This window comes from Corvus cornix, chromosome 2 (genome assembly GCF_000738735.6).
Source record: "Corvus cornix cornix isolate S_Up_H32 chromosome 2, ASM73873v5, whole genome shotgun sequence".
In the NCBI taxonomy this organism is placed as follows: Eukaryota; Metazoa; Chordata; class Aves; order Passeriformes; family Corvidae; genus Corvus; species Corvus cornix.
In genome coordinates this window covers 65,644,388-65,667,594 of record NC_046333.1, presented here as the reverse complement: position 1 = coordinate 65,667,594, position 23,207 = coordinate 65,644,388, and the positions used below count along the sequence as shown (strand labels likewise).

At 41.1% G+C, this 23,207-nt stretch overlaps 1 protein-coding gene across 3 annotated transcripts in view; it reads right to left on the bottom strand.

Annotated features, from left to right (window-relative positions):
• The window catches only part of ELOVL2 (ELOVL fatty acid elongase 2), a 48,239-nt gene that overhangs the window by 5,626 nt on the left and 19,406 nt on the right, over window positions 1-23,207 (bottom strand). For 2 of the 3 annotated variants that reach the window (XM_039549439.1, XM_039549440.1), the window contains 4 exons: window positions 18,112-18,175; window positions 12,698-12,885; window positions 1,813-1,890; window positions 470-641 (listed from right to left, as the gene is read on the bottom strand). In XM_039549439.1, coding sequence (XP_039405373.1) covers window positions 470-641; window positions 1,813-1,890; window positions 12,698-12,885; window positions 18,112-18,175 — 502 coding nt within the window. Of the gene's footprint in view, window positions 1-469; window positions 642-1,812; window positions 1,891-12,697; window positions 12,886-13,522; window positions 13,741-18,111; window positions 18,176-23,207 lie in introns of those variants that run through there. The other variant, XM_039549438.1, reaches the window with a different exon arrangement.

Below are 23,207 nucleotides of genomic sequence, written 5' to 3'. Positions count from 1 at the left end.
GTATTTTAATTAGTGACTATGTAAGTAAAGTATCTTGCTAAAGCACAGATTGATGCACATGGAAGTCGAGCTTGTAAAAGGGCCATTGATTTAATTTGTTGTGATTGATAATGGCTTTAGCAGGGTCATGAATTCTCCCTGCATCTGCTTTTGGAGTAGGTCTCGTATGTGATGGCTCTTGTGTGCTACTCAGTGCTGTTATGCTTAAAAGAGGTTTGAAGAGAAGTAAATACATGAGCTTGTGGCAGCTAACTGGAAAATCTAGGGCCTAACACTGGTATTTTTGGTCTGAACTTTAAACCATGCTTTTAATTTTCCTGTGTTCTGCAGGTGGTCAGCAGTTCTGAAAGGCTGTGAACCCTAAAGGTGATCTCATATTGCACAGTGACACAATTCCTTTGTGTGGTGATGTGATTCCTCCCCAGCTGCTGCTGACTTACCCCAGCTGATGAAGCTAACAAAGACTTACTTTGCCCACAAGGTATCCAGTTCAGAACACACCACCAAATGTTAAACATAGTGGCGTGGTGATACACATGAAGGAAGGTGATCTGGCTGCTTTTCTTTCTCAGTACAAAGAAGATAGTGTCCGTGAATTCAATTACTTTGGAAAAATAATACCACCACAGCACCTTGGCTACCTGTACAAGCAAGAACAAAGGAGCAGGAGATCAATCTCTGTCCATACAAGTGCTTAAATATTGCTGTACTACTTCACTCCCTAGGCATGCAATTTTCCAGAAGACACTAATATACTACTGAAGGAGAAGCATGAGCTCTGGCTTCAATTTTATTTTGCTTCTTAATGAAGCAGTTTTTTTAAAAAACACACATCATCTTTTATGCAATTGTGTAAATATATAATTGTCAAAATGTAATTTAAGAAATATAAACTTTGAGGAAGGGTTTTCTAATTGTTCTGGGTTTTTTTTTTCAAAGATATAGTTTTGTGGGTTTTTGTTTTATTTTGGGGGGGGGGGGTTTGTTGGTTTCTTTTGGTCTTTTTTAAGGGTGCTACCAATTTCTTGACACTGAACAGATTTTGCTGCCAGATTATTTTTTTTGAAAAATCTAAATTTGATACCCAATGCAATTAAATATATTCTCCTCTAGAGTAGAGATGTTTTATCAGAGCTCAGGATGTGCCCTAGGACAGTTAAAGACAGTTAAAACATAAAGGAGAAAAACATTTCTTTGAGGAGGAAAAAGGTATTTAACTGACTTTTTCCTTGTCATAGCACAGACAAATTTTGAGAGTTGGGGAAAATTATATACATTAACCAGTCTTTCTGTCCTTGGGGTCTAATGTCATCTGGAAAGTAAACCTGATGTGGGGAATAACAAAGGGTTTAATACATGGAATTACTGTGATGCAGAAGTAAGGGCTGAAACTACAGATGAGTCAAGCCAGCAAAATGTCTCTGCAGTTTTCTAGAGTTTATAGTTGGGCTTAAATCCTGCTCCTGCCCAACAAGAGTTACATTTTAGATGACTGATTTTTGTTCAAAGTTTTTAAATTATGTAATTCTCAGTTTTAATAGGCAACACTATTTTGACTAGAGGTCTTGATATGTGGCTTTTCAAAATGCTTCCTGTCCTGCTTTCCTCTGCAAGGATGCACCTATATTGAATCAAAAAATGTAACACTTCTTGTTTTCTACCAGTTGTTAGGCAACCTGACTAAAACCCTGATGTTAGAGATGTTACTGAGAGCATCCTTCTAACTGCCATGAATGCAGAGGTGTTGCATCAGGGATGTGGAGGGGAATGACTGCTGTGGATGCTGAGGGCTGAGCTGCTTTCGTCTCTCACCCGGATATCAGCCTCCCCTGCACTGTGGAGGTTCTGGCACTGCAAGTTGTAGCCGCCTTCCCATGTGGCAAGGATGAGCTGGAACAGAAAACAGAGGAATTACATTCATGAACAGATGGAATGGTTCTTTCCCCTGCAATTGTTCTGTCCTCAGTGGTATGTACTGACTCCTTCCATGAACTGATGCTCTTAAACTAGACAACTTGCTAATATCATCCCTTTTGAAAGGGGGAAGGGCATCAGTTAAGCTGGAGATATGGAATTATGCATTTCTTCTCTTTCTCTGGCTTTAGAGCCTTCAAGGCATCCATTAAAACCTCTCATTACTTAATGTATCTCCAAATCCTTGCTCCAAAGCAAACTCTGGAATATTGTATCTCTATCCTCAAGCAGTATAGGCAGAGCTTAACACAGCTACTTGTGCAAAGCTGTCCTTGAGAAAAATTCCCTGATGCCAGGCAACTAGAAGGCAAATGCCAAGTAGCTCAATGGGAGAAATATCTCCTAATGCCATACATGTCTCCTTAGTGTACACTGTTAAATGCTGGAGGAAGTGAAGGAGAGCAGGCACAGAGCTGAATGGAGGCGTGAATAGGCACACAAGCAACTTCTTAGATTCCGCACATGTCACACAGGGAAGCAGACAGAGCAATGAAATATCAGAGTGCCACATTGGGATGGAGCAGGTTTCTAGAAAACCATATGGTGGTTTTTCATATGGAATATTTTTATAGTAACAGCCACCCTAAAGCACTCAGCAGCCCTTTTAGAAGAGGGAGCATCATCTCTTGCCTATAAATGCCATGCAGAATCCGTTCATTTTGAAAAGGCCTTGCTTGTTCTCAAATGAGTGCAAAGTGGGTTTGGGGGCAAACTGAGAAACTCATGTTCTGGGGTCCCTCTACAGATGCTGCAGTGAGCAATGGTGGGAGAAATGCATTGAAGTGTTATGCTGTAAGCAGAATTGCAAGATACTGAGAGAAGTGGGTTGCTTTCAATTCTGGAGCTATATTCACAGGGGTGGTGTGTGTCAGCACAGAAGGGATGACTTTTCCCTCTAGTTCATGCTGAAAAGAAGTGTCCTGTGTTGAATGTGTGGCAGTCCATACAAAAGTGAAGCAGAGATATTCTCAGTGCTCACACTGAATTAATTCCTGGAGTTAAATACATTAAAAATTATTATTGATAATATTTGGAGGATTAGAAAGTAGCCTAGAATGCTTATTATAAATTCACATTAAAATGCATTGACACCTGGAGAACCAGGGTCTTCTACAATTTTTTTCTGAATTCAAATTCAGGTTGTCCCTGTAATATGAACTTAGCTGGTTTAGGTGGCCAAAATAACCTATAGAAATTACAGAGAGAGATGACAACAGTAAATGAGTGTTTTATAGACAACTGATGTGTAACAATTGAAACAAACACATTCCTTTACAACCAACTTGTATGTTGCAGGATTCTGCACCTGGGATAGAGCAACCCTGGTGCTGTGTACAGACCAGGGAATGAGAGGCTGGAGAGCAGCCCCATGAACAGGGACCTGGGGGTCCTGGTCAATGGTAAGCTGAACGTGAGCCAGCAGTGCCCTGGCAGCCAGGAGGGGCAGCCGTGTCCTGGGGGGCATCAGGCACAGCATCACCAGCCAGGCAAGGGAGGGGATTGTCCCCTCTGCTCTGCACTGGGGCGGCCTCACCTCAAGTGCTGGGGGGGCAGTTTTGGGTGCCACAATATTAAAAAAGACATTGAGCTATTAGAGACCATCCAGGCCATGATGATGGTGAAAGTTCTGGAGGGGAAGCCATGTGAGGAGCTGCTGAGGTCACTTGGTCTGTTCAGCCTGGAGAAAAGGAGACTGAGGGGAGACCTCATTGCAGGCTACAACTCCTTTGTGAGGGGAAAAGGAGGGGCAGACACTGACCTCTTCTCTCTGGTGACCAGTGACAGAACCCAAGGGAACAGCATGAAGCTGAGTCAGGGGAGGTTTAGGTTGGATATCAGTAAAAAGTTTTTCACCCAGAGGGTGCCTGGACACTGGAACAGGCTCCCCAGGGAAGTGGTCACAGGACCAGGTCAAATGGAGTTCAAGAAGTGTTTGGACAACACTCTCAGGCACATGGTGTGACTGTTGGGGTGTTATGTGCAGGGCCAGGAGTTGGAGTCAATCATCCTGATGGGTTTCTTCCAACTTGACATGTTTTATGAAACTTTTTTGCTGGTGCTGAGCAGTTAAATCAGCTCAGTAGTATCTCAAGGTTTTGGGGTGGTTTTTTTTTTTCAAGTATTTAATTGATAGGTTCCATGTTGGAAAATGAGATGAAAAAACCCTTAGAGGCTCATAAAGAAAATATTCCTTTTCAACATCAGTTTTTTAATTTGGTAATCAGGAAATCTGCAACTCCTTACAAATAGTCAGCATGCAAATGGAGAGCAAACTTTGGGGTGAGAATACCACTCTGACTGCAGGGTTTTATTTAATTTCTTTTGTTCATTCTTCCATGATTTTAAAAATGCCAGTTTTTTCAGATCATTCTGTTGGTATGTTCCCCAGTCATTTTACTTGGCAGAAGAGTTTCCTCTGGTTTGTGTCTGCATTTCAAGAGCCAGCAGCTTAGACTGAAGATCTTGACTTTTTTTAACCTCAGTCTTTCACGTCAGCTTTTCTGTAGCTCAGCATTTCTATTCTCTGTTGTAGGTGCCTTATACACTACTGCGTCCCCTTTAGGGAAAAGAATTCATTTTGAGTTTTGACTCCTCTGATTTGCAAGATAATTTCCAAGACTTCTGTCTAACTTCCTAATAAAATTAGTGTGGAAATTTGGAAAGCAGAGAGTAATTTTTATGGGATCCTGGTGATCCTAGGCCATGACTTTCCTGTTGGTTATCAGTGATGTGGAAGGTAGGCAGCTCACCCAATGGTGCCAAATGAGACACCTGCATCTCTGGAACAGAAGCCAGCACCTTGACACAAGACATTTTGGTACCAGGTCTCTTTTTCTCTGAAACAAACCCCATACATCACTTTTACTGTTTCAGTCACGTTTCCTTTCCTACACTGAGCACTCACAATGCTGCAGAGCTGATGGTGTTACTAATCACGCAGAGATGGTGCAAGGGCAGGATCTATCGAAGAGATGAGAAATCCTCTCTCTCCTTCAAAACGCAAATTCTCTCCCTCTAGAAAACAATTCTTTGCATTTTTGGCAGCCTATCCTGAAAATAATATTTAAACAAGTATTGTTTGAAGCTATTTGGAAAAACAGATCATGTAAAGAGTAAAGTGCTGCCTTGTGAAAAATTTCTGCTAAGTAGCAACATCCTGTTAATTTTCATATTTTGCTGCTGCCCATATGTTGTTCTTAACAGATTCCTGTTTTTACACAAATAAATGACTTCTATTCATCTACTCAAGTCGCAACAGCACAAGGATTCACACGAGTTGTTTCACCACGTCCGTCCAACTCCTGCCTTAATTCTGTAAATGGGGAATCGGCGTGTTCAGAATTGAAAGTTGGTTCCTCTGTCAGAAGTTTCAGGGGTGGGGGGTGGGCAGCAGGTACCAAAAGATTATATAATCGTCTCACCTCACTGAGTAGCAGACTAAGCATTAAGAGCCTGACCCAGGGGCCTGTGCCCTGCTCATTTCAAGCTTTCAACTTCAAAAATATCACAGCTGTAGCTTGTTTTTCATCTGTTCCCCATAGCTAGGCTAGAAAGGAAAGTGAGGTGATTTTCTGAATAGAAATTGCCATTTCTACTGACTGCAGGTTCTCTGTGCATGGTTGGACTTTCTCAGAGAGCAAATGCCTGGAATAAGCAATAAAGCATTCCCCCTTGTTCCAGAGCAGGAGGAAGGCAGAGGGTGAGGCATCAGCATCTGGCTACATCTGGCTGGTGACCGGTCACCAGCGGTGTTCCTCAGGATCAGTTCCAGGGCCAGCGCTGTTCAGTGTATCTGTCAGTGATCTGGGGGCACGAATTGAATGCCCCATTAGCAGGTTTGCTGATGATATGGAACAGGGAGGTGCTGTTGACTCACTTGAGGGACAAGAGTACTTGCAGAGGGATAGAGTGGAGCATTGGGCAGTCATCAATAAGATGAAATTTAACAAGTCCAAGTGCTGGATCTGGCTCCTGGGATGGAGTATCATGGGCACGAGTATGAGCTGGAGGAGCAATGGCTGGAGATCAGCCCTGTGGAAGGGGATCTGGGAGTGCTGGTCAGCAGCAGCTCCGTGTGAGCCATCATGTGCCCTGGCAGCCCCAAGGGCAAACCTCGTCCTGGGGTGTATTGAGCACAGCACAACCAGCCAGTCAGGAGAGGGCATTATCCTACTGCATCAGCCTCACCTTGAGCACTGGGTGCAGGTCTGGACCCACCATTTAAGAAGATCCTTGAATGTACCAGAGGAGAGCAACAAAGGTGGTGACAGGGCTGGAAGCAAGTCCTATGAGGAGCAGCTGAGGACTTTGGTTTTGTCTGACTTGGAGCAAAGGAGGCTGAGGGGGGTGACCTCACTGTCCACAGCTTCCTGAGGAGGGGAAGGGGGGAAGGAGGTGCTGAGCTCTACTCTCTGGGAGATAGGAATGGTGGGACATGTAGGAATGATTCCAAGCTGCACCAGAGGAGATTTTGACTGGACAATAGGAAGCAATTCTTTACCACAAGGGTGGTCAAACCCTGGAAAAGGCTTCCTAGAGGGGTGGTCAATGCCCCCAGCCTGTCAGTGTTTAAGGGGCATTTGGTCAGTGCCCTTAACAGCATGCTTCAGCTTTTGGTCAGCCCTGAAATGGTCAGGCAGTCCAACTAGGCGGTTGCTGTGGGTCCCTTCCAACTGAAACGGTCTATCCAGTACATGGTCTGTCTATACAGAACCAGTTAAGAAGGAAAGCTAAAAACTAATAAGGAAGTTAGTATTACAGTAATTACAATTCCTCTTAGAAGTCCGGAGTAGTATGAGCACCAGTGTCCTTCTTGTGGAAAAAACCAGAGCAAGATGTTCTTATGGGTATGGTTTTACTGGGTTTTCTAAGGCACTCCAGCCTTCAGACCAATTAAAATGACTTGATATGACCACTATTCTCAAGCAATTGTGGTCTCACTAAGCCAAGTAAAGGAGACTAATCTATCTATGTAGCACAAAAAAGGGCTTAACTTGCAGTGCTGTGAATCGCTTATTTCCCTTGGCCACCGGAGATCTTTGTTAGTCCTTGTGAATGGTAGCTCCTCCCTGGATCTATAGGCTTGGATAAAATAGTCCTACAAGCAGTTACCTGATGGCCACATCCCAAGGAAAGAGTGACTCAGGGCAGTGTCTCAGGAAGGACAGAGAAATGACATTTTCTTTTTTATCTTAAATGAATTTTAGAATGGAATGCCTGAGAAGATTATCAGTGTCTGAAAACTGAGACCAGATATTAATAATCACACGTGTTTTTCCTTTTTTTGGTTTTTAAAGGGAGAAACCATCTCCTTGCCTGTAACGTGAGTCACTTCCACAAGCATGCAACATCTGAACTGCCTTGCTATACCCAAGAGGCTGGGGTGAAGCACACCACAAGGTTACTGAGGCCATCATACTTCTCATGCTAACTCAATGAAAAGAGGAAGGTACCGTTAATCATCTTCGATTTGTCATTAAATCAGAAGATTTGCTCATGTGTAAAATTTATCATATGAAGTTTTACTTTTGATTTCCCATAAGGTTCTACTGAATTCTATTTGAATGTGCATGTGAGATCCAGAGCACTGCCCTTTTCAATGATCAGGTTAAATGTGCTACTGAAATGCAGAGCTCAGAAAAGTCAGAATGAAAGATAAGGAGAACACAGAGCATGAAAACTGAGATGTGAGGACAACATGTCCAGCTGAAATAACTGCAGGCAAGGAGAGCAAAGTCAGCTCCTCAGCTCTCCAAAAAAATTATTCAAATAAGATAGAGGAACACCTGGTAATTTAACTCTATTCACACAAAGTTCTTAATCAAAAGAGCTGTTTGCTCTTGTCCTTACATTTCACTGCTTTACAATGCACTCTCAGTGACCTTTTGCTCTCTAGGTTTTTCTTTTTCCCACTTCTCCTTTCTTCAAATGATAGAGAAATGCACCTGACCTCTTCTGGTTTCTCACTTTCTTTGTTTTTTCTTGCTGCCCTAAGGTACAAATAGTCTTTCAGTACTAACCAATTGCTTCAAAGAAAGGCTTCATCTCAAGCACCAATACTGATGGACCTAGAATCCTTCTGTACTTCTGTACTTAATTTACATTTGCTAACTTCTGAGCAATTAATGAAGGAGTAAACAATAATTTATCACAATCTTACAAAAAAACCCCAAACCCAATCAAAACAAAACAAACACCAAAAGCAAGATTATGTTGAAGTTGGATTTCTACAGTAAAATTCCAGGACAGTTCGAATTGGTTAGGATCTTTTTCACCTTTCCTCATCATCTGCTCTGTTAAAGCTTTGCTTAGAACTTGTGCTGCACAAATTATCTTTTTAACACTTGCATAGATAGGAAGCAAGTATTTCTGATGTGAGCCCTTATAATGATGGAATAAAACAGAGTTTAAGTGCTCCTTCTGGTTTTGATTTGCTCCTTTTGTTTTTTCTCATTATGCCTAATTCAGGCATTACTTTCTAGTAATATTTGAGATACAATCTCAATTGCAGTGTGAAGGGCTAAAAGTGGTGGCTCATGGCCCTGATCTTTCTGGCACTCCTGGGAATGCTCACACCATCTTGGTATCTACGGATATGGAAGTTATGGTTATAATTCAGAAATTGGACTTAATGTGGGATGAATTTTCATCTCCTAGAAACAGCTGAAGTGCAATTGATTTACTGCTTTTTATTTTATTTAGTCCTGCAAGGTAGAAGACTTTTTTTCTGGCTTCTCTAGAAACGTTAATGCAGTGGGCTGGCAATACTTGTGAGTTCTGCTCTTCTCCCTTTGCTCTGAAATGAGGGGACCTCACATGCAAGTCCTGCTTCCCCACATGGATGTGGTTGCTTGCTTACAAATCCCATGGATTTGTAATAAGTCTGAGAAGCTACCTGGGGATACAGGCAGCTTGAGACATCACGCCACCCCTCTGCTAATGACACATATCTCTAGATCTCCTTTTTAATCTGACCCAAATGGTGCTAGTGTCCTGGTTTTCTCAGTGCCTGATCAACAGAAGGACTTGAGTGAGACCTTGATGACCAGCAGAGATTTGATTTAAATAGGGCAGAGGTGATACTGCTGGGGAAAGCAGCCTAAGACTGTGGCAGAGATTATGTCTATTCCAATTAGTGAGAGTATCCTCACCTGAGTAATTTCAGAATTCAGACATCAGCACTGGTCTCCTGTGTTTCCAGTCTTAATTTATCACTAGGCTTGTGACAACGTGGCCTCTAGTGCCTCAGGCTGCATCCCTGAAGTGTGGTTTGTAGGGACATGAAATAATTTTAAAATATGCACAGATGTGATGGTTTTTCCCAGTAAGATGGTTTACTGCTCATAGTTGGTACTTTTAGCATCTTAAGAAAAGATTTGTGTAGAGAAGATGAATATATTTCTAAGGGAAATTGTTTAAAGTTTTGATTTTTCTTAAAATAAAAAGGTGGTGGCTGTATTTACTTATTCAGGACTTGACAATGTTCTAGAAATTGTTGGATCAGTAGAGTTGATCTGGGTCTATGAGAACCTACTGGTACAGAAAAGTACACAATAACAAACTTCTGATGTGGGTTTCTTTGGTAGCAGCAAAGGTGGAAGGAATTGTCTTCTACCTCCTTGGCAGCTCACCTGCAGCTTGCCCAATTTAAGCACAGGACCTGTGTCTAAGCTTCAGGTACTTGAAAGAAACGTGCTCCAAACCCCGGTGCCAACTTCTCCATCATATTCAGCTGGGAAAGGAAAGCACCTTTGACAACTTCAAGAAAATCTATGTGCCTAACTCAGAAGTATGAATTAAAGTCTTATGAGCTGCCCTTCTGGGAGGCCTTCAGAGGCACCTAACTCTTTGTTGACTCAAAAATTTTGAGACATCTCAGTAGGATGAGGGCAGCTGGGCAGAGCTGTTTATCTTTAGACCTTGTCTTTTGGGGATGGTAGGGGTATCTGACCTTATGCTAATGGCACATCTAAGGTTTGTCCTGCAGCTGTTCCTCCAAGTACTTTGCGGATTGGTTGACCTCAAAGCTCAGAGATAAAATTGGCTCCCAGATAGTTCATGCCCACAGTGCAATGCATGGAGCTCTGGCTCAAAAGAGGAATCTGCCCTTGGAGATTTAAAAATAGCCCTTTTGTTATTACTCTTTGCTATAACCTTCGTCTTCTTGCCTTGAGGTGGAAATCAACTGTCATGAAGTGCCAGCTATAACTAGTCAGGAGGTGAGGGTGAGGAGATGAAGAAGTGAAATCACAGGTACCTCCATCAGCAGTTTTACCATGTTTCTCATTTAATCCATCATGTGGGACAGGCTGTATTTGGAGATACACCCTTCCTTGTGAGCGAGATTTTTTTTTCTTTTGAATGCCTAAGAAGAAACTCCTACATTCTGGAGCTGTTGCAAGAAATGCTGTGTGGCACCTTATAAACAAAACAAAGAATGATGATTGGTTATGGGGGTCTTTTTGGTGGGTTGTGTGTGTATAGGGGAGGAATGTGTTTTATTTCTATTGTAGAGCTTATTATTTTGAGACTTATCTCTGATACAGAGACCAGAGGGGTTTAGACACAGTGAGAGGATGGAGGAACAAAACAACTGTTATAGATGTGTCTAACCAGGAATTGATCCTGAATCACAGTCACTAGAAGGATCAGCTGTGTTTACATAAGGAACCACCATGCAGAATGTGCTAAATACAGGTAACTCTTGCCTTAAAGAGCTTTCTCTCCACAAAAGACAGGGAGCATAGGGGGTATAGAAGCTTTGGAAATTAGACATTTTGAAATATTGAATCACCATGACTTTATTTGGTGCTGAAGATGATTTCTGCTCTCCCATTTGCCTGTTTTTTCTTCAGCAGGGATATGCAGGCTGCCTCAGGCAGGACTGCAAGTCTTAACTTCCATTCTGCTCCTTCACAGGAGAAGCTGTGATAGGAGCCAGGCAAGCAGACTAAGAGAAAATACAGAGCCAGTATTATGGAAGTGTGTTTCGTACAGCATAAAACCAGCCTGGCTGACAGTCCAGAGCAAAGAGTGAAATCTGCAGTAGAACAGCTGGCAGTGCAGATCAGCCATCATGTTCCCTGGGTTCCCAAATTTGCAGAATGTGGGGTTGTGAGCTGGCACTGCCAGCCATGCCCAGCTGCAATCTGGGAGGTGTAAATCAGCAGCCTCCAGCCTCAGAATCAGGGTCTCAAGGGACTAATCCAAGGACTAATGCAACTCAGTGACTGTCTGCAGCAAAGTTAGCCTCAGGAAGGATGGAGCAGGAAGGCAGCTGGACAGGAGGTGGCTAAATACAGTTCCTACCAGGATGTGAAGGTGGTTAAAACCAAATTTGCTTCATTCATGCAAATGAGACCTGCTAAAATTTTCTTTGTTCTTCCATTTATTTACTTGTGGCAGGCCAAATCAGACTGGTAGGGAAAGGGAGCATCGGTATTGTTTTCTATTCAGTAAATCCTTTTTGCTGAGTCCTGCTACTGCAGCCAGTTATCTGTATACCTTCAAGCAAAATGGCGGTTTAAACATCAAAATGCTAATTTAAATTCTGGAGGACAATCATTGTGGAGTCATCAAACCTTCCAGCAATTGTTCTGGTTTCTCCTTTGCTCTAAACCTTATCCTGCACTCCCAGACACCCACAGCAGCCTCTGAAGCCAGCTAGAGCATTGACCAGGACAAAGCTCTGAATAACACAATCAGTCCTTTGCACAAAGGCACAAACCTAAACTGCTCCTCAGCCATTTGACCAGGCCAGTCACTTGGTATTCAGCTCAAATTAATTTAAAACTTGAAATCTTTGGGGGTCCTGTTCAGCTTCTGAAAAGTTTCTTGTCCAACCAACAAAAACTTTTGTGGGTTTTGTCTTCTAGTGTTTATTTTTAAGGCTTCAAGTCATGAGTGTTAACACCATAATATTAAAAGTACCTCAACCATCAAAAGACTGAAAATGGGCAGCTCACAAATAATATCCAAATAGTGACTTGTGGCTTCTGTTTCCCTCTGCAGAGGCAAAACCACACATGTCTGCTGAGGGGCACTGTTTGAATCCTCTGCTGTTGCAAAATCATCAGATGCATTCAAACCTCTCTTCTGGTTCTAAATGGATCCTGAATTATATGAGCATGTTCCTTCCTGATAAGTACTTGGGAAATAATCTGTGTGACCATATTCAGCCTCCAAGCCCCACAGCCCTTGCTTTTGGATGAAGTGGTAAGTTTTTAACATCGGTCTTTTACTGTCTGACTATATGAGGAAAGCTTCTTAGTCACAAGAGCAGAAAAATAACACTGAATTGCCAATACCATAAATAAATCAGTACTTACTCTCATCTAAAAATCTGTTCATATTTAAGCATGGGCATGGAAAAATCATTCCACGGACAGTCATATGAATAAAACCCAATCTATGGCACTTTCATGCATGCTGAAGAACAAGATACAGGCATGTTTGAGCTGAGTGACTGTTGCAGACTCAAATTTATGCCTGTGGACATGGTCCTGGCGGCAAAGACCTGTCCCCAGGTGTGGACTGTAGCTCAGGAAGGACAGCCAAAACATGCCAAGATCTAAGATGAGAAGGGACTCTTTTTTTAATACATTAAATTTATTTTTCTGTTGATTTTAACTTTTCTAGCAAAACCACCTGTCACTAAGGTATTTCTGCTAGAAACTGTATCTTGGTCACCTTTCTCAGCTGTGCTGCATGGAACAGCACTTACCTCTATGAGCATGTAGAAGGAGAGCAGTGTGATGCCCAGGTTATACACGATGAGGTGAGCCCTGAGAGAGAAAGGAGGCCTGTTCTTCATGAACTTGTTGCCCAGCCATATGCAGAGTAGATATGCTCCAGTAAGGAAAAATGTGGGAAGGTAAGAGTCCAAAAGGAACCATCCTCTAACCCTGGGATCTAAAAAAGAAACACACAGAACAGGAAATTAAGATATGGTAAAGTATTGCTAAAGTAAGGCAGAACACATCATGAAAAAAATTGCTAAAAGTGTGAGATGGAATCAGCCATTCTCTCCTCACAAGAGCTCTCCATTGCTTTCAACTCACCAAAACTGCATGATAAGCCTCAGAGAATGTGGGCTGAAAACTGCATGGAATTCTCTAATAATGTAAGGTCACCTAAATCACCCCATTTTAACAGTAAAGAGAACATGAAGGGGGAAAACCCATTCTTATATGCTTTTAAAAATTTAATTTAATGTTTTAATCTAATATTTCTTTAAATCCTATCTTAATCTGCTCAACGGACAGTTTGCAGATAGTATTAAACACAAAATATGCAGGCAATGTTGCCACAGCTCATGTGTTATTTTAATTCTGCACTTGCCATACAGGTAGGAAGGTATACAACATTGGCTAGAAAACGCTCATACGAGGGGAGGACTTTTCCAAAACATTAAATATGAAAATCAAGCAGCAAATGTTTACTTTGATGGTTATCAAAGATCTTTGGCTGGGCGAGGCCTTGCTTTCTCACAGTTTCTGTCGCACTTGCCTGGTCCTGAAATGAAATATTGAGGTCAAATCCTGCTTACCCTGTTCACACAAGTAATCCCATTGGCAGTAATCAGATAGTTCAGTGTATATGAGCAAAGCCTCATCCCAGATGCCAAGCGGGAGGCACGGCTTTGTTGTCATATGAGCAACTGGATGTCATGAGCGAAAGGGGTGTGCTTTCTTTTCTTTTTCCTTTTTCCAAGATGGAGCAAAACCTAGAGTTAATTTTCCATAGCAACATTCTTCAGACACTTACCTATGGAAAGAACAAGGGGGCATCACGGCTAGATTTTAGAATTACTTATGAAGTAAGTGAATAAAGAAGTCAGTGAGGAGTTGTTGTGAAGGTCACACAGAAAACAGTTCTTTCTGTTCTTGGAAAGACGTTTTGGCTCTTGGAAAATGTTTTAAATTACTTAGTTTATTCTTTTACAGAGGCCAAGATTACATTAAAAATCATAAAAGAAAAGCTATTCATAGTGTATGAAAAAAACATTCTACTATTTTTCTGCCTGTGTTGAATTTGGAAAAGACTGGGCAATGGATGATGCACAAAGCAAATGTGCCCAAGTTTTTAGTAATTAATTCCAATTTTGCTGTACTGTATTCTTTCCAACAGTTCCTTCCTCAGAAATACATGCATACAGGTATATGTAAAGTGAAATTTTAAGTATGTTAGAGTAACTTGTGTATGAGCCAGGCTTTGATCATCAGCTTTCTTTCTAATTACATTTTTCTTCAGCTTATCCATCGCAGTGGCTGTAACAGTGATCTGTTGAATTTGGACCCCACAAGGGATGTTAGCTTTTTGTCTTGTGGGAAAGACTTTCAACCAGACCCCCACTAACATAGAAGTCCAATGCTCTCCTGCTTTTGGCTCTCCCTTTTGGGCTCCCAAAAACCTCTAAGAGTAGAGAGGTGTAGGATTAAAGCAATAACAACAGCACAATCCTTCCTTTTAGAGAAGCCTTGCTTTGTTGTGCATTACCAAGCTAGAACGCCCTGTTGTCTGTCTTTAGATCTCAATGCTTATTTAGGATCACCTCAGTGTGAGAAGGAAACACTTCCAACAATCTCTTAAAGCTTACAAGCCATGTCTGAAGCACTGGAATGAATGTTTTAGAGGTGATTCTGCTCCCTTATAGGCTCTCAACACAACACAGGAGTTATAGGACAGGTAAAGGTTGCACGTGTAAGTGTTGATGTCTTAGGAGTGTGTGTTTTAGGATAATAAGGATTTAATTTATTTAATTGGTATCCTGAACAAAGATGTAGAAAGCAGTCATGTCAGCAAGACTGCTATCTAAGGAAAGGTCTCCCATCCGAGGATTGCAACACTTGGTGCATAAAGGTTACATGCACAAAGGCAAACTGGCATCAGTAGATAACAAAACTGCATGTTTGCTCAAAGAGGAAAAGTATCCAGAAGAGTTCAGAATACAAATTAAACTACACAGAGTAAATTCTGCCCCAGTATGCCCTCAGAAAGTTTTCATTCTGCTGTGAGTGGCCACAAGCATGTGGGCTGATCCACACAAAAGCAGAACTCATGTGCTTGTTCAGGTCAGCATGTCAAGTATTTTTAAGTTCTACACTATTCCGGTTTCAAGAGAAATAGTTAAAACGTGTACCCTTCCTGAATATTTTCCACCACGACCTCAATGCCTTGAAGAGTAAGACAGTTTCTGGCAGAAAGTGGGTTTATAAAGGGCAGCCAAGGAACGTGACTGCTTTGTTTTCACTTCCACTTATCCCTGAATGACAAGCAGAGGGAGGTTTTTATGTGTCAAGAAGGGGGAGGAAAGGGAACGTATTTCAAAAGAAGTTATCAGAAGAATGAGAGATGAAATGTATTTCTGTTGACCGACAGTTAAATCTCCGTGTTCAAGTTCTATAAAGGTACACTGTCAGTAGGAGAAAGGATTATTTTTACAGTATTGAAGTAGGATAGCATCTGAAATTGAGACCAAAGCAGTGAATAAAGTCACAGTGGGAAAGCACTGGACTACAGCAGGGGAAGGAGCAGGGACCCACAAGCTCTGATCGCTCAGTGAATGAGCTCATTCACGGTCTCTGGCCATGATGTGCCAAACCCTTGGGGTGAAATCTTGGCTCGTTTGAAATGAGTGGCAAGCCTCCCAGGCTCTTTAAAGGTATCAGGCTTTTATCAATGAGGTTTAGAAACATTTTGATTCAAGTTTCTGTATAGCTTTGGCCAGTTAGTGTCTGGGTAGATTCAGGCCTTTTTAGGTGCAGAGGGGAGATGGGTTTGCACCAGTGCCTTGCTACTCATCGTAGTCTACTAAGGAAAAGTGCTTATTACTTTATCAAAGTTTAAATAAAATACATCTCTTCTTGACCACCTCTGTTTCTTTCACAGATAAAACAAACAGCCAGTTAAGTAGATTTAGCTCCTGCAATTCAATATTACTTGTTTTTGCATAACACCAAACAATACTCTGCAGATGAAGGGTGGAAAAATGATCTCTTACAGGAGAAAATTGCTATTTCACGTGTTCTCAATTTGTCTTGAGCCTAAGAACCATATGGACCAACACCAAATTGAAAGACCAGCCCTTATTAAGAGACGCAACCAATGGGTAGGTATATGGCTACTGTTCCCTGATCCAAAGGACTTGTTCTGCTAGTTCAAAAGCAAACATGGAGGTAAATGGTAAATTTATCTACAAAGCCCAGCTGATACCAGTGAATGAAGGTACAAAATACGCTGATCTATAAAAATCAAATTCAGGTCTCTGATAGTCTGTCCCTCATTCTAGTCGGGCAGTACTGCAGCTTGTGTTAACCCAGTACTCCCAATGCGGCAGAGATTGCCTCTGGGAAACAGAGCATGGCTTTCTGTCTCTTCTAGTGCCCTCAGACACATCTGGTAATGATGATAAAGACCTGCATAGTGATACAATTATTTCAGGAGTTACTATCTAAAATATAAACAATAAACAGGGGATTGGTTTTTAAAATAATAGAGTGCTGTTACCTATCCTTTTAATCCATCTTACTGCTGAATGAAACGTGTACTGTGGATGGAAATCAGTAGAGAGAAAGAAGAGGAATAATTTGTGGGAATGTTTGGGGGAAGCCCTCAAATTCATTAGATATTCATCTGTGGGGTCATTTGATTTAAAACTGATTGCGGTTTATTGTGAATTATTTATGTGAATTATTTATGTGGATAAACACACTGGAGGGAGCTATGCTATTCAGGAAATGCATGGTACTGTGTCATTATACCACCAGTTAAATTAAAGATCAGAGTGAAGAGGCATGGACAAACTTCAGCATTGATGTCTGGAGGAGGAGGGTGATGTACTTGGCAAACAATACAAATAATACTTGTTTAATGGAAGTGCTTTCTAAAAGCCCAAAGGGATCTCTGTGCTATTCAGAATTGGATCAACTATAGTTTATTCCTTCAGACAATTTGTCTGGACCAACAAGGAAAGAGGAATGAAAGAGAACATCATGTCCATTTGGGAAAAAAAAAACAACCAAAAACAAAACACCAAAACCCCAAAAAGTAGTGCTTTTATTCTTCTGATCACATTTCTTTGTTAACATTAAAATGTACTATTGTAGAAGCCATTAATAAAACCTATTCTACGTTAACCACTTCTGCTGCAATTCCCAAGCTGTTCAGTGTTTCTTCGCTGGAAATCATTCTTTCAAACTTCACATCTACTGTATAGATGATGGAAAAAAATTTGTAGCCATCCAGCCAGCTAAGAAAAGTAAGAATTTCTTGCGTTTAAGAACACTACATTTTCCCTTTTCCTTCCAATTAAGCAAGAACTTCTGTGACATAGAGAACATTACTGCAACAAACTGAGAATCCATAAGCATATGTCCACCCACATGAGCAGCAGTTCTGGATTTAACCATGGTAAAAGTTTGCAAGGCAATTCCTGAAGTTAAACCCAGCCCTATGAACAGCAAGGTGGCCTTGCAGGGACCTACTCTGAAGACTGTGTCCTGTCTAAGCTCCTGTCTCATCCCTTTCTTGTATTTGCTTGGCTCTCTTAGCCCTAACTTTGATGCGTCATCCTTGCCTGCAGTCCTATTTTAGGCTTGGGGTTTTTTTTACTTACTTTTTTCAATCCTAACAAAGCATGAGGCACCTCCAAGCTACAATTATTTAAGATACTCTTGTCCAAACTGTTCCAGAAAGCAATAATAGGAAGTCAAAAGATGTATCTGTTCTCCCACCCAGTCTATTGGTTTATTGGAATTTTGGATGTGATCCTGCAGGTTGCTTTTGCTCCAAGCATCCTTCTGAATTAGGCAATAAGTAGCTGGACCAAACAAACTAGATTATGAATGGCAATCAGTCCCAAACCAGATCTTCCACTTTCATAAAGATCCAAACTTTCAGGTTTTTTATTCCACGTTAGGATGTAAAATTGAATTTGATATTCTCAGAAACAAAGGAATCACAAATAATTGCACTGATAGATTTCCTGCAATAATGGTGTGTTCCTGATAATAATGTGATTCTGCCTAGTTTACATTTTTCAATAAGAATTTACTCAGAAAATTTATTAGAAGTTTTTTTGGGTGGTAACCTGTAGAAGTATTATTTCTTTAAAGGGCTGTAAGTGGAGCAACTTACCTCGAGGTCCAAACATATAGTCCACAAACTCATTTACATCCCGGTCAAAAGCTTTCAGGGTCTCCTAAAAAGTATGGAAAAGGACATGTGACAAAGATATTATCTCAGGGTCACAGGGAGAGTATGATTAAAAAAAACTTCAATAAACTTGTAAAAAGTGTGTCATGCTCAAGTATTTCCAAAGTATGCAACATCATGTACACTGAAAACCCCCAAACCTCTTTAAAAATTAATTTAGGGCAGACTGTGGTCTAGACAACAATACAGGCCTCATTGCTGGAAACTGCCCAAACCAGAACTTTTTAGGAAGGGAAATTAAGGTTGCACAATTGAAAATCAGCAAGTGCCACAGTAAATCCACCTGTGATGGATGTAGTTTTCACTCTAATAACAATGCTTCTTTGATATGTTTCCTCAACTGAATATCTCAATGCTTTACACTTAAAGAAGGAAATCTTTAAGTGATTTAAGTGAAGGTGAGCCAGCTGAGATTTCTCTAAATGAGGCCCCAAGTTCCTATAAAACAAGCCTACAGAAGAACCTAGAGGTCCAGTAATGAAGTTCAGGCCATGGACGGTGGCAGGAAGAGGAGGGTTACATTATGGAGACATTGTGTTTTGAGGTCTAAGTCAATGAGGCTGCTAAGCTGGCAGGTTTAGCAAATTTGTGTCTGTTTTTGACTGAGTTGGGAGCTAAGCCATGACCTACACAGTCCTTCCCCCAGCTGGATGTGGTGATCTCTCCAAAACATTTCTTCCCAGACTCCAGTTCTGGGCAGTGGCTTCCTGCATGCCAATGCCTGAACAATTCCTTGCCACAGCCTAAGGTCAGCCAGGTTCTTCCTCTCTTCTTCCCAACAGTACCCTACTGTGCTTGAATTAATTTCAGCACTGAGAAAATGCTGCCAGGCTGAGGAGAGAGACACAGAGTGATGCTGAGCATCTCTGAAGAGTGAGAGCTGCTGTGGGAGGCATTTGAATGTCAGATATCTCCACACCAGCCTGGGCTGCAGACACCATTAACAGATTTGCCTTATGAAGAACCATATTTGCACCCTGGAAGGTCCAGCCCTGGCCTCTCCATTCCTCTGCTGGGACTGGGTTGTGATCTGGGCAGGGACAAGCTCCTGGCACTCCCAACCCCCTTCCTTCTGTTTCTTCAGCTCTTGATTTTGGTCCTCAGATTGTTCAAAGTGGAAAGGACACATTTTGTGTGAACGTGTGGTAATGAGAGGTTCTTTCAGCACCTTAGGCTGTAAACTTCTGTCTCTGCAAGATGCTGCTGCATTCATGTTTTCTTGGAGAAAAGCTGAACAAAACCCCCAAAACTAAAAGTGAATGTTTTTCTAAACCAAAAAAAAAAAAGAAGAAAAAAATAAGAAAAAAAAAAGAAAAAGACTTGCTCAAAAGAAACTGGTGATTCACGATACAAAATATTTCTCAATACAAAAAGGCTTCTCATACTTCACAGCACTGAGGAAACTAAACTAGCTTTTAGGGAAGTGTCCTGGCTACAGCCCACGAAGAAAGGTATTTTCTGAATTTCAGACAATAACCTTAGCAGCCTAATGATGGCTTCTGTCACAGCAGGTGACTCAATTTCCAGGTGTGGGACTTGTGCAAATATCTGCTTCCATTTTTACCTCCTTGAGCTATGCAGTAGTTCTGTTATTATTTCATGACAACGATACTCCCCTTTGGGAAATGCCACACTGCTGTTTGTGATGTGCCCACCTGCTGCACTAATTTGAAACAGACCTACTGCTGTGCTTAATGGTTTTGTGGTTAGACTTAACAGACTGTTTTGGAAAAACTATTGTAATGGATTTGAGTGACTTGTAGGAATGAGCATGCAAAGTTATTTGCTTTCATGCTTACACTATATAAACAAATCTTACATGTCCAGAACAAAGTAAAACACCATGTATATTCCTTTTACATTAAAATACTGTAGACAAACCTATTCTTGGCTGCATTGAAATGGAAATTAGGTACTGAATGCTTCTAGTAGTTAGATGGAGAAACAGGAATTGTAGAATATTAAGAAGAAAGAGGAGAATAAAAGAAAAGAATAATAGAATTGTTTAGGTTGGAAAAGACCTTTTAGGCTATTGAGTCCATCCGTAAACCCAGCACTGCCAACTCCACCACTGGACCATGTCCCTGAGTGCCACATCTACACGTCTTTCAAATAGCTCCAGGGACAGTGATAAAATCACTTCTCTGGTCAGACTGTTCCAGAGCTTAACAACCCCTTCAGTGAAGAAATTTTTCCTAACACCTAATCTAAACCTCCCCTGACACAATTTGAGGCCACTTCCTCCTGTCCTGTCACTTGTTACCTGGGAGAAGAGACTGACCCCCACCTGGTTTCACCTTCCTTTCAGGCAGCTGTAGAGAGTGATAAGGTGTCCCCTGAGCCTGCTTCTCCAGGTTAAACACCCCCAGCTCACTCAGCTGCTCCTTACAGGACTTGTGCTCCAGACCCTTCCTCAGCTCCACTCCCCTTCTCTGGACACGCTCCAGCACCTCAATGTTGTTCTTGTGGTGAGGGGCCCAGAACTGAACACAAGATTCAAGGTGTGGCCTCACCAGTGCTGAGCACAGGAGGACAACCACAGCCCTGGTCCTGCTGGCCACACTATTGCTGATACAGGCCAGGATGCCCTTGGACTCCTTGGCCACCTGGGCACACTGCTAGCTGGCTTTCCACTGACTGTCTACTGGTCTAGGCCCTTTTCCACAGGGCAGCTTTCCTGCCACTCTGCCGCAGCCTGTAACACTTCCTGGGCCTTGCTGGACCTCACACCATTGGCCTCAAACCATCGATTCAGCCTGTCCAGATCCTTCTGCAGAGCCTTCCCACCCTCAAGCAGATCAATACTCCCACCCAACACAGGTTACTGTCTTCACTGATCCAACTTGCAAGCTCTTACACCTGGTTAGGATGAGGAGGCAGCTTGCTGAGTAGACAAGCCAGTCTGAAGTTAAATCTACCTCCTTATAAGTGTGCTTAAATGATGCAGAGGGAGCTTGTACCAGTTGACGATGCTGTTCCCATCTATCTTAATTAGCACTACAAAAATTCAGTGCCTCGGTTGTTTTCATTGGTAATTTGAGAGTAGAACATTTTCAAGGAGGTGCAGCAGAGAAACAAATATTGTTCTTGAGCATGTTGTCCCAGCCTTTGCCTCTCTTTCAACATTTTACAGCTTATTTTAGTTACAGGAAGAAAAATATAGATTTACAAGGTACAGATTTTTAAGATTGTTACAGAAAATATATTTGTTTATTTACCTAAAACTAGTAGTAATTGTTTGGGAAAAAAAATTCTTACTTAAAAAAAGGTAGGTAATTTTGTGTGACTAGTCTTGTCACCTTCCTGTCAACACCGCTACAAGAGACTATATTGTATTTTTGGGTTTTAGAATATGTCCTTAATAGTACCTCTGGGCAGATTAGATGCAAATGTCTTGCTCAACATGATCTGTCACATTTCTAAAGAAAAGCAAATAAAACCAGTCTGAACAAATCCATGTGCTCAGACAACTCACTTCTCTCTGGCAAATCACTGTAATAGCCTTTATCAAGGAAGGTATTTGAGTTACAAGGCTAAGATTAACATGTCTTTCATGTTGGTTCTTCTTTTGTACAGGACATTGCTCTGGGTATTAGCAATGTATATTCCTTGGCAGGATTTTGGACAGATCTGTGTAAGATCTATTTACCTAAACCTATAAAAAAGACCGTAGGTTATCTGAGCTAATCAAATCACCCAAATGGAAAGATGGGGAGGGAGAACAAAGTCAATGATGATAAAGCAACAGAGATCTCTCTAATGAGATATTTCAGTAATTTTGCACAGAAATGTAAGTAAGTGAATAGGTAGCACAGTGCACATAAGTGAATTAGTTGTCATGCCATTGCACCTAAAACACAATTTCAAAGTCACCGGGTATGTAAAAAATATGTCATTCTTGTTCTAAGTTTATACATCTTTGTCAATGTTGGTCTTCATTGAGAGACCAATGTGTACTGGTTTTCTAGTAGTTTTAGCAAAAGTAGTATAAGCTATGTAAAAATTAGGCAAATGCTATATAAACAGTGCAGATATCAAAATAACTTTGATTTGTGCAAAATACCTTTGATTTTTCAAAATACCAATGATCTGTCATTAGGCATTATTTATTGCCCAGTGAAAACACTGCCTCAAGTGATTTAGGTTTTCTCTTAATATAGCTTTATAACCAAACTATCAGGATCCAATAGAAACATGAAAAATCTTTCTGAAATAAACTTCTTACAGATGAGTAAACTGCATTCAATCTTACTTATGCTATCTGGAAACCCTTTGTATTACTGTTGGTTTGGATTTTTTTTTTCATTCAAAAGCTTTGAATGTCATTCAGTGCCTCAAAAATCCGAGATAATTTGTTGCTTGTTCTTACACAGCTACATAGAAATTAGGATACTCTGTACAAAACAAGATCTCATTTCAGACTTCAAAGAAAAAGTGGAAATGGATGCCAGCCTCTGCTCTCTGATACAGCTCCTAGAAGTACCTGTGATATTTTAAACTACCCTGATAGAAAATGCATGTATTAGCTATATGATTATTTTTATTATTTAAATGGCAATTTTTCCTTAATTCCCTGAAGAGTTCTGCTCTGTACATAGTCAGTGACTGAGAAGTACTGGAATTAATCCAAATTTATCAGCATGTTTAAAGAAACTGATCTTAGATGCTACAGTGCATATATTTAAATATACAAATATTAAAGAAGATTTTGTAAATGGTAGTGTTGGCTCTAGAATGGCTGAAATAGTGGATGAAATGAAGCAAAGTTGAGTCCAGGTCAGAGCTGCTTATAGATTAAATTGTTTAGCTTTTTATTACTTGAAGCATTTAAAATTACTCTGATCAAAGATGTACAATGGGGGACAATTCTCCATCATAGATTGCTTCAGACAACCTCCTAGGGTTTTGTCATCTTTACCTCCTATGATTTGTGTGTTGTGTCTGTAGGGGAAACACATATAAAAAAAATCCCAAAAGCAAGCACTTATTTAAGGATTTATATGTGAACTGCAGAGAAA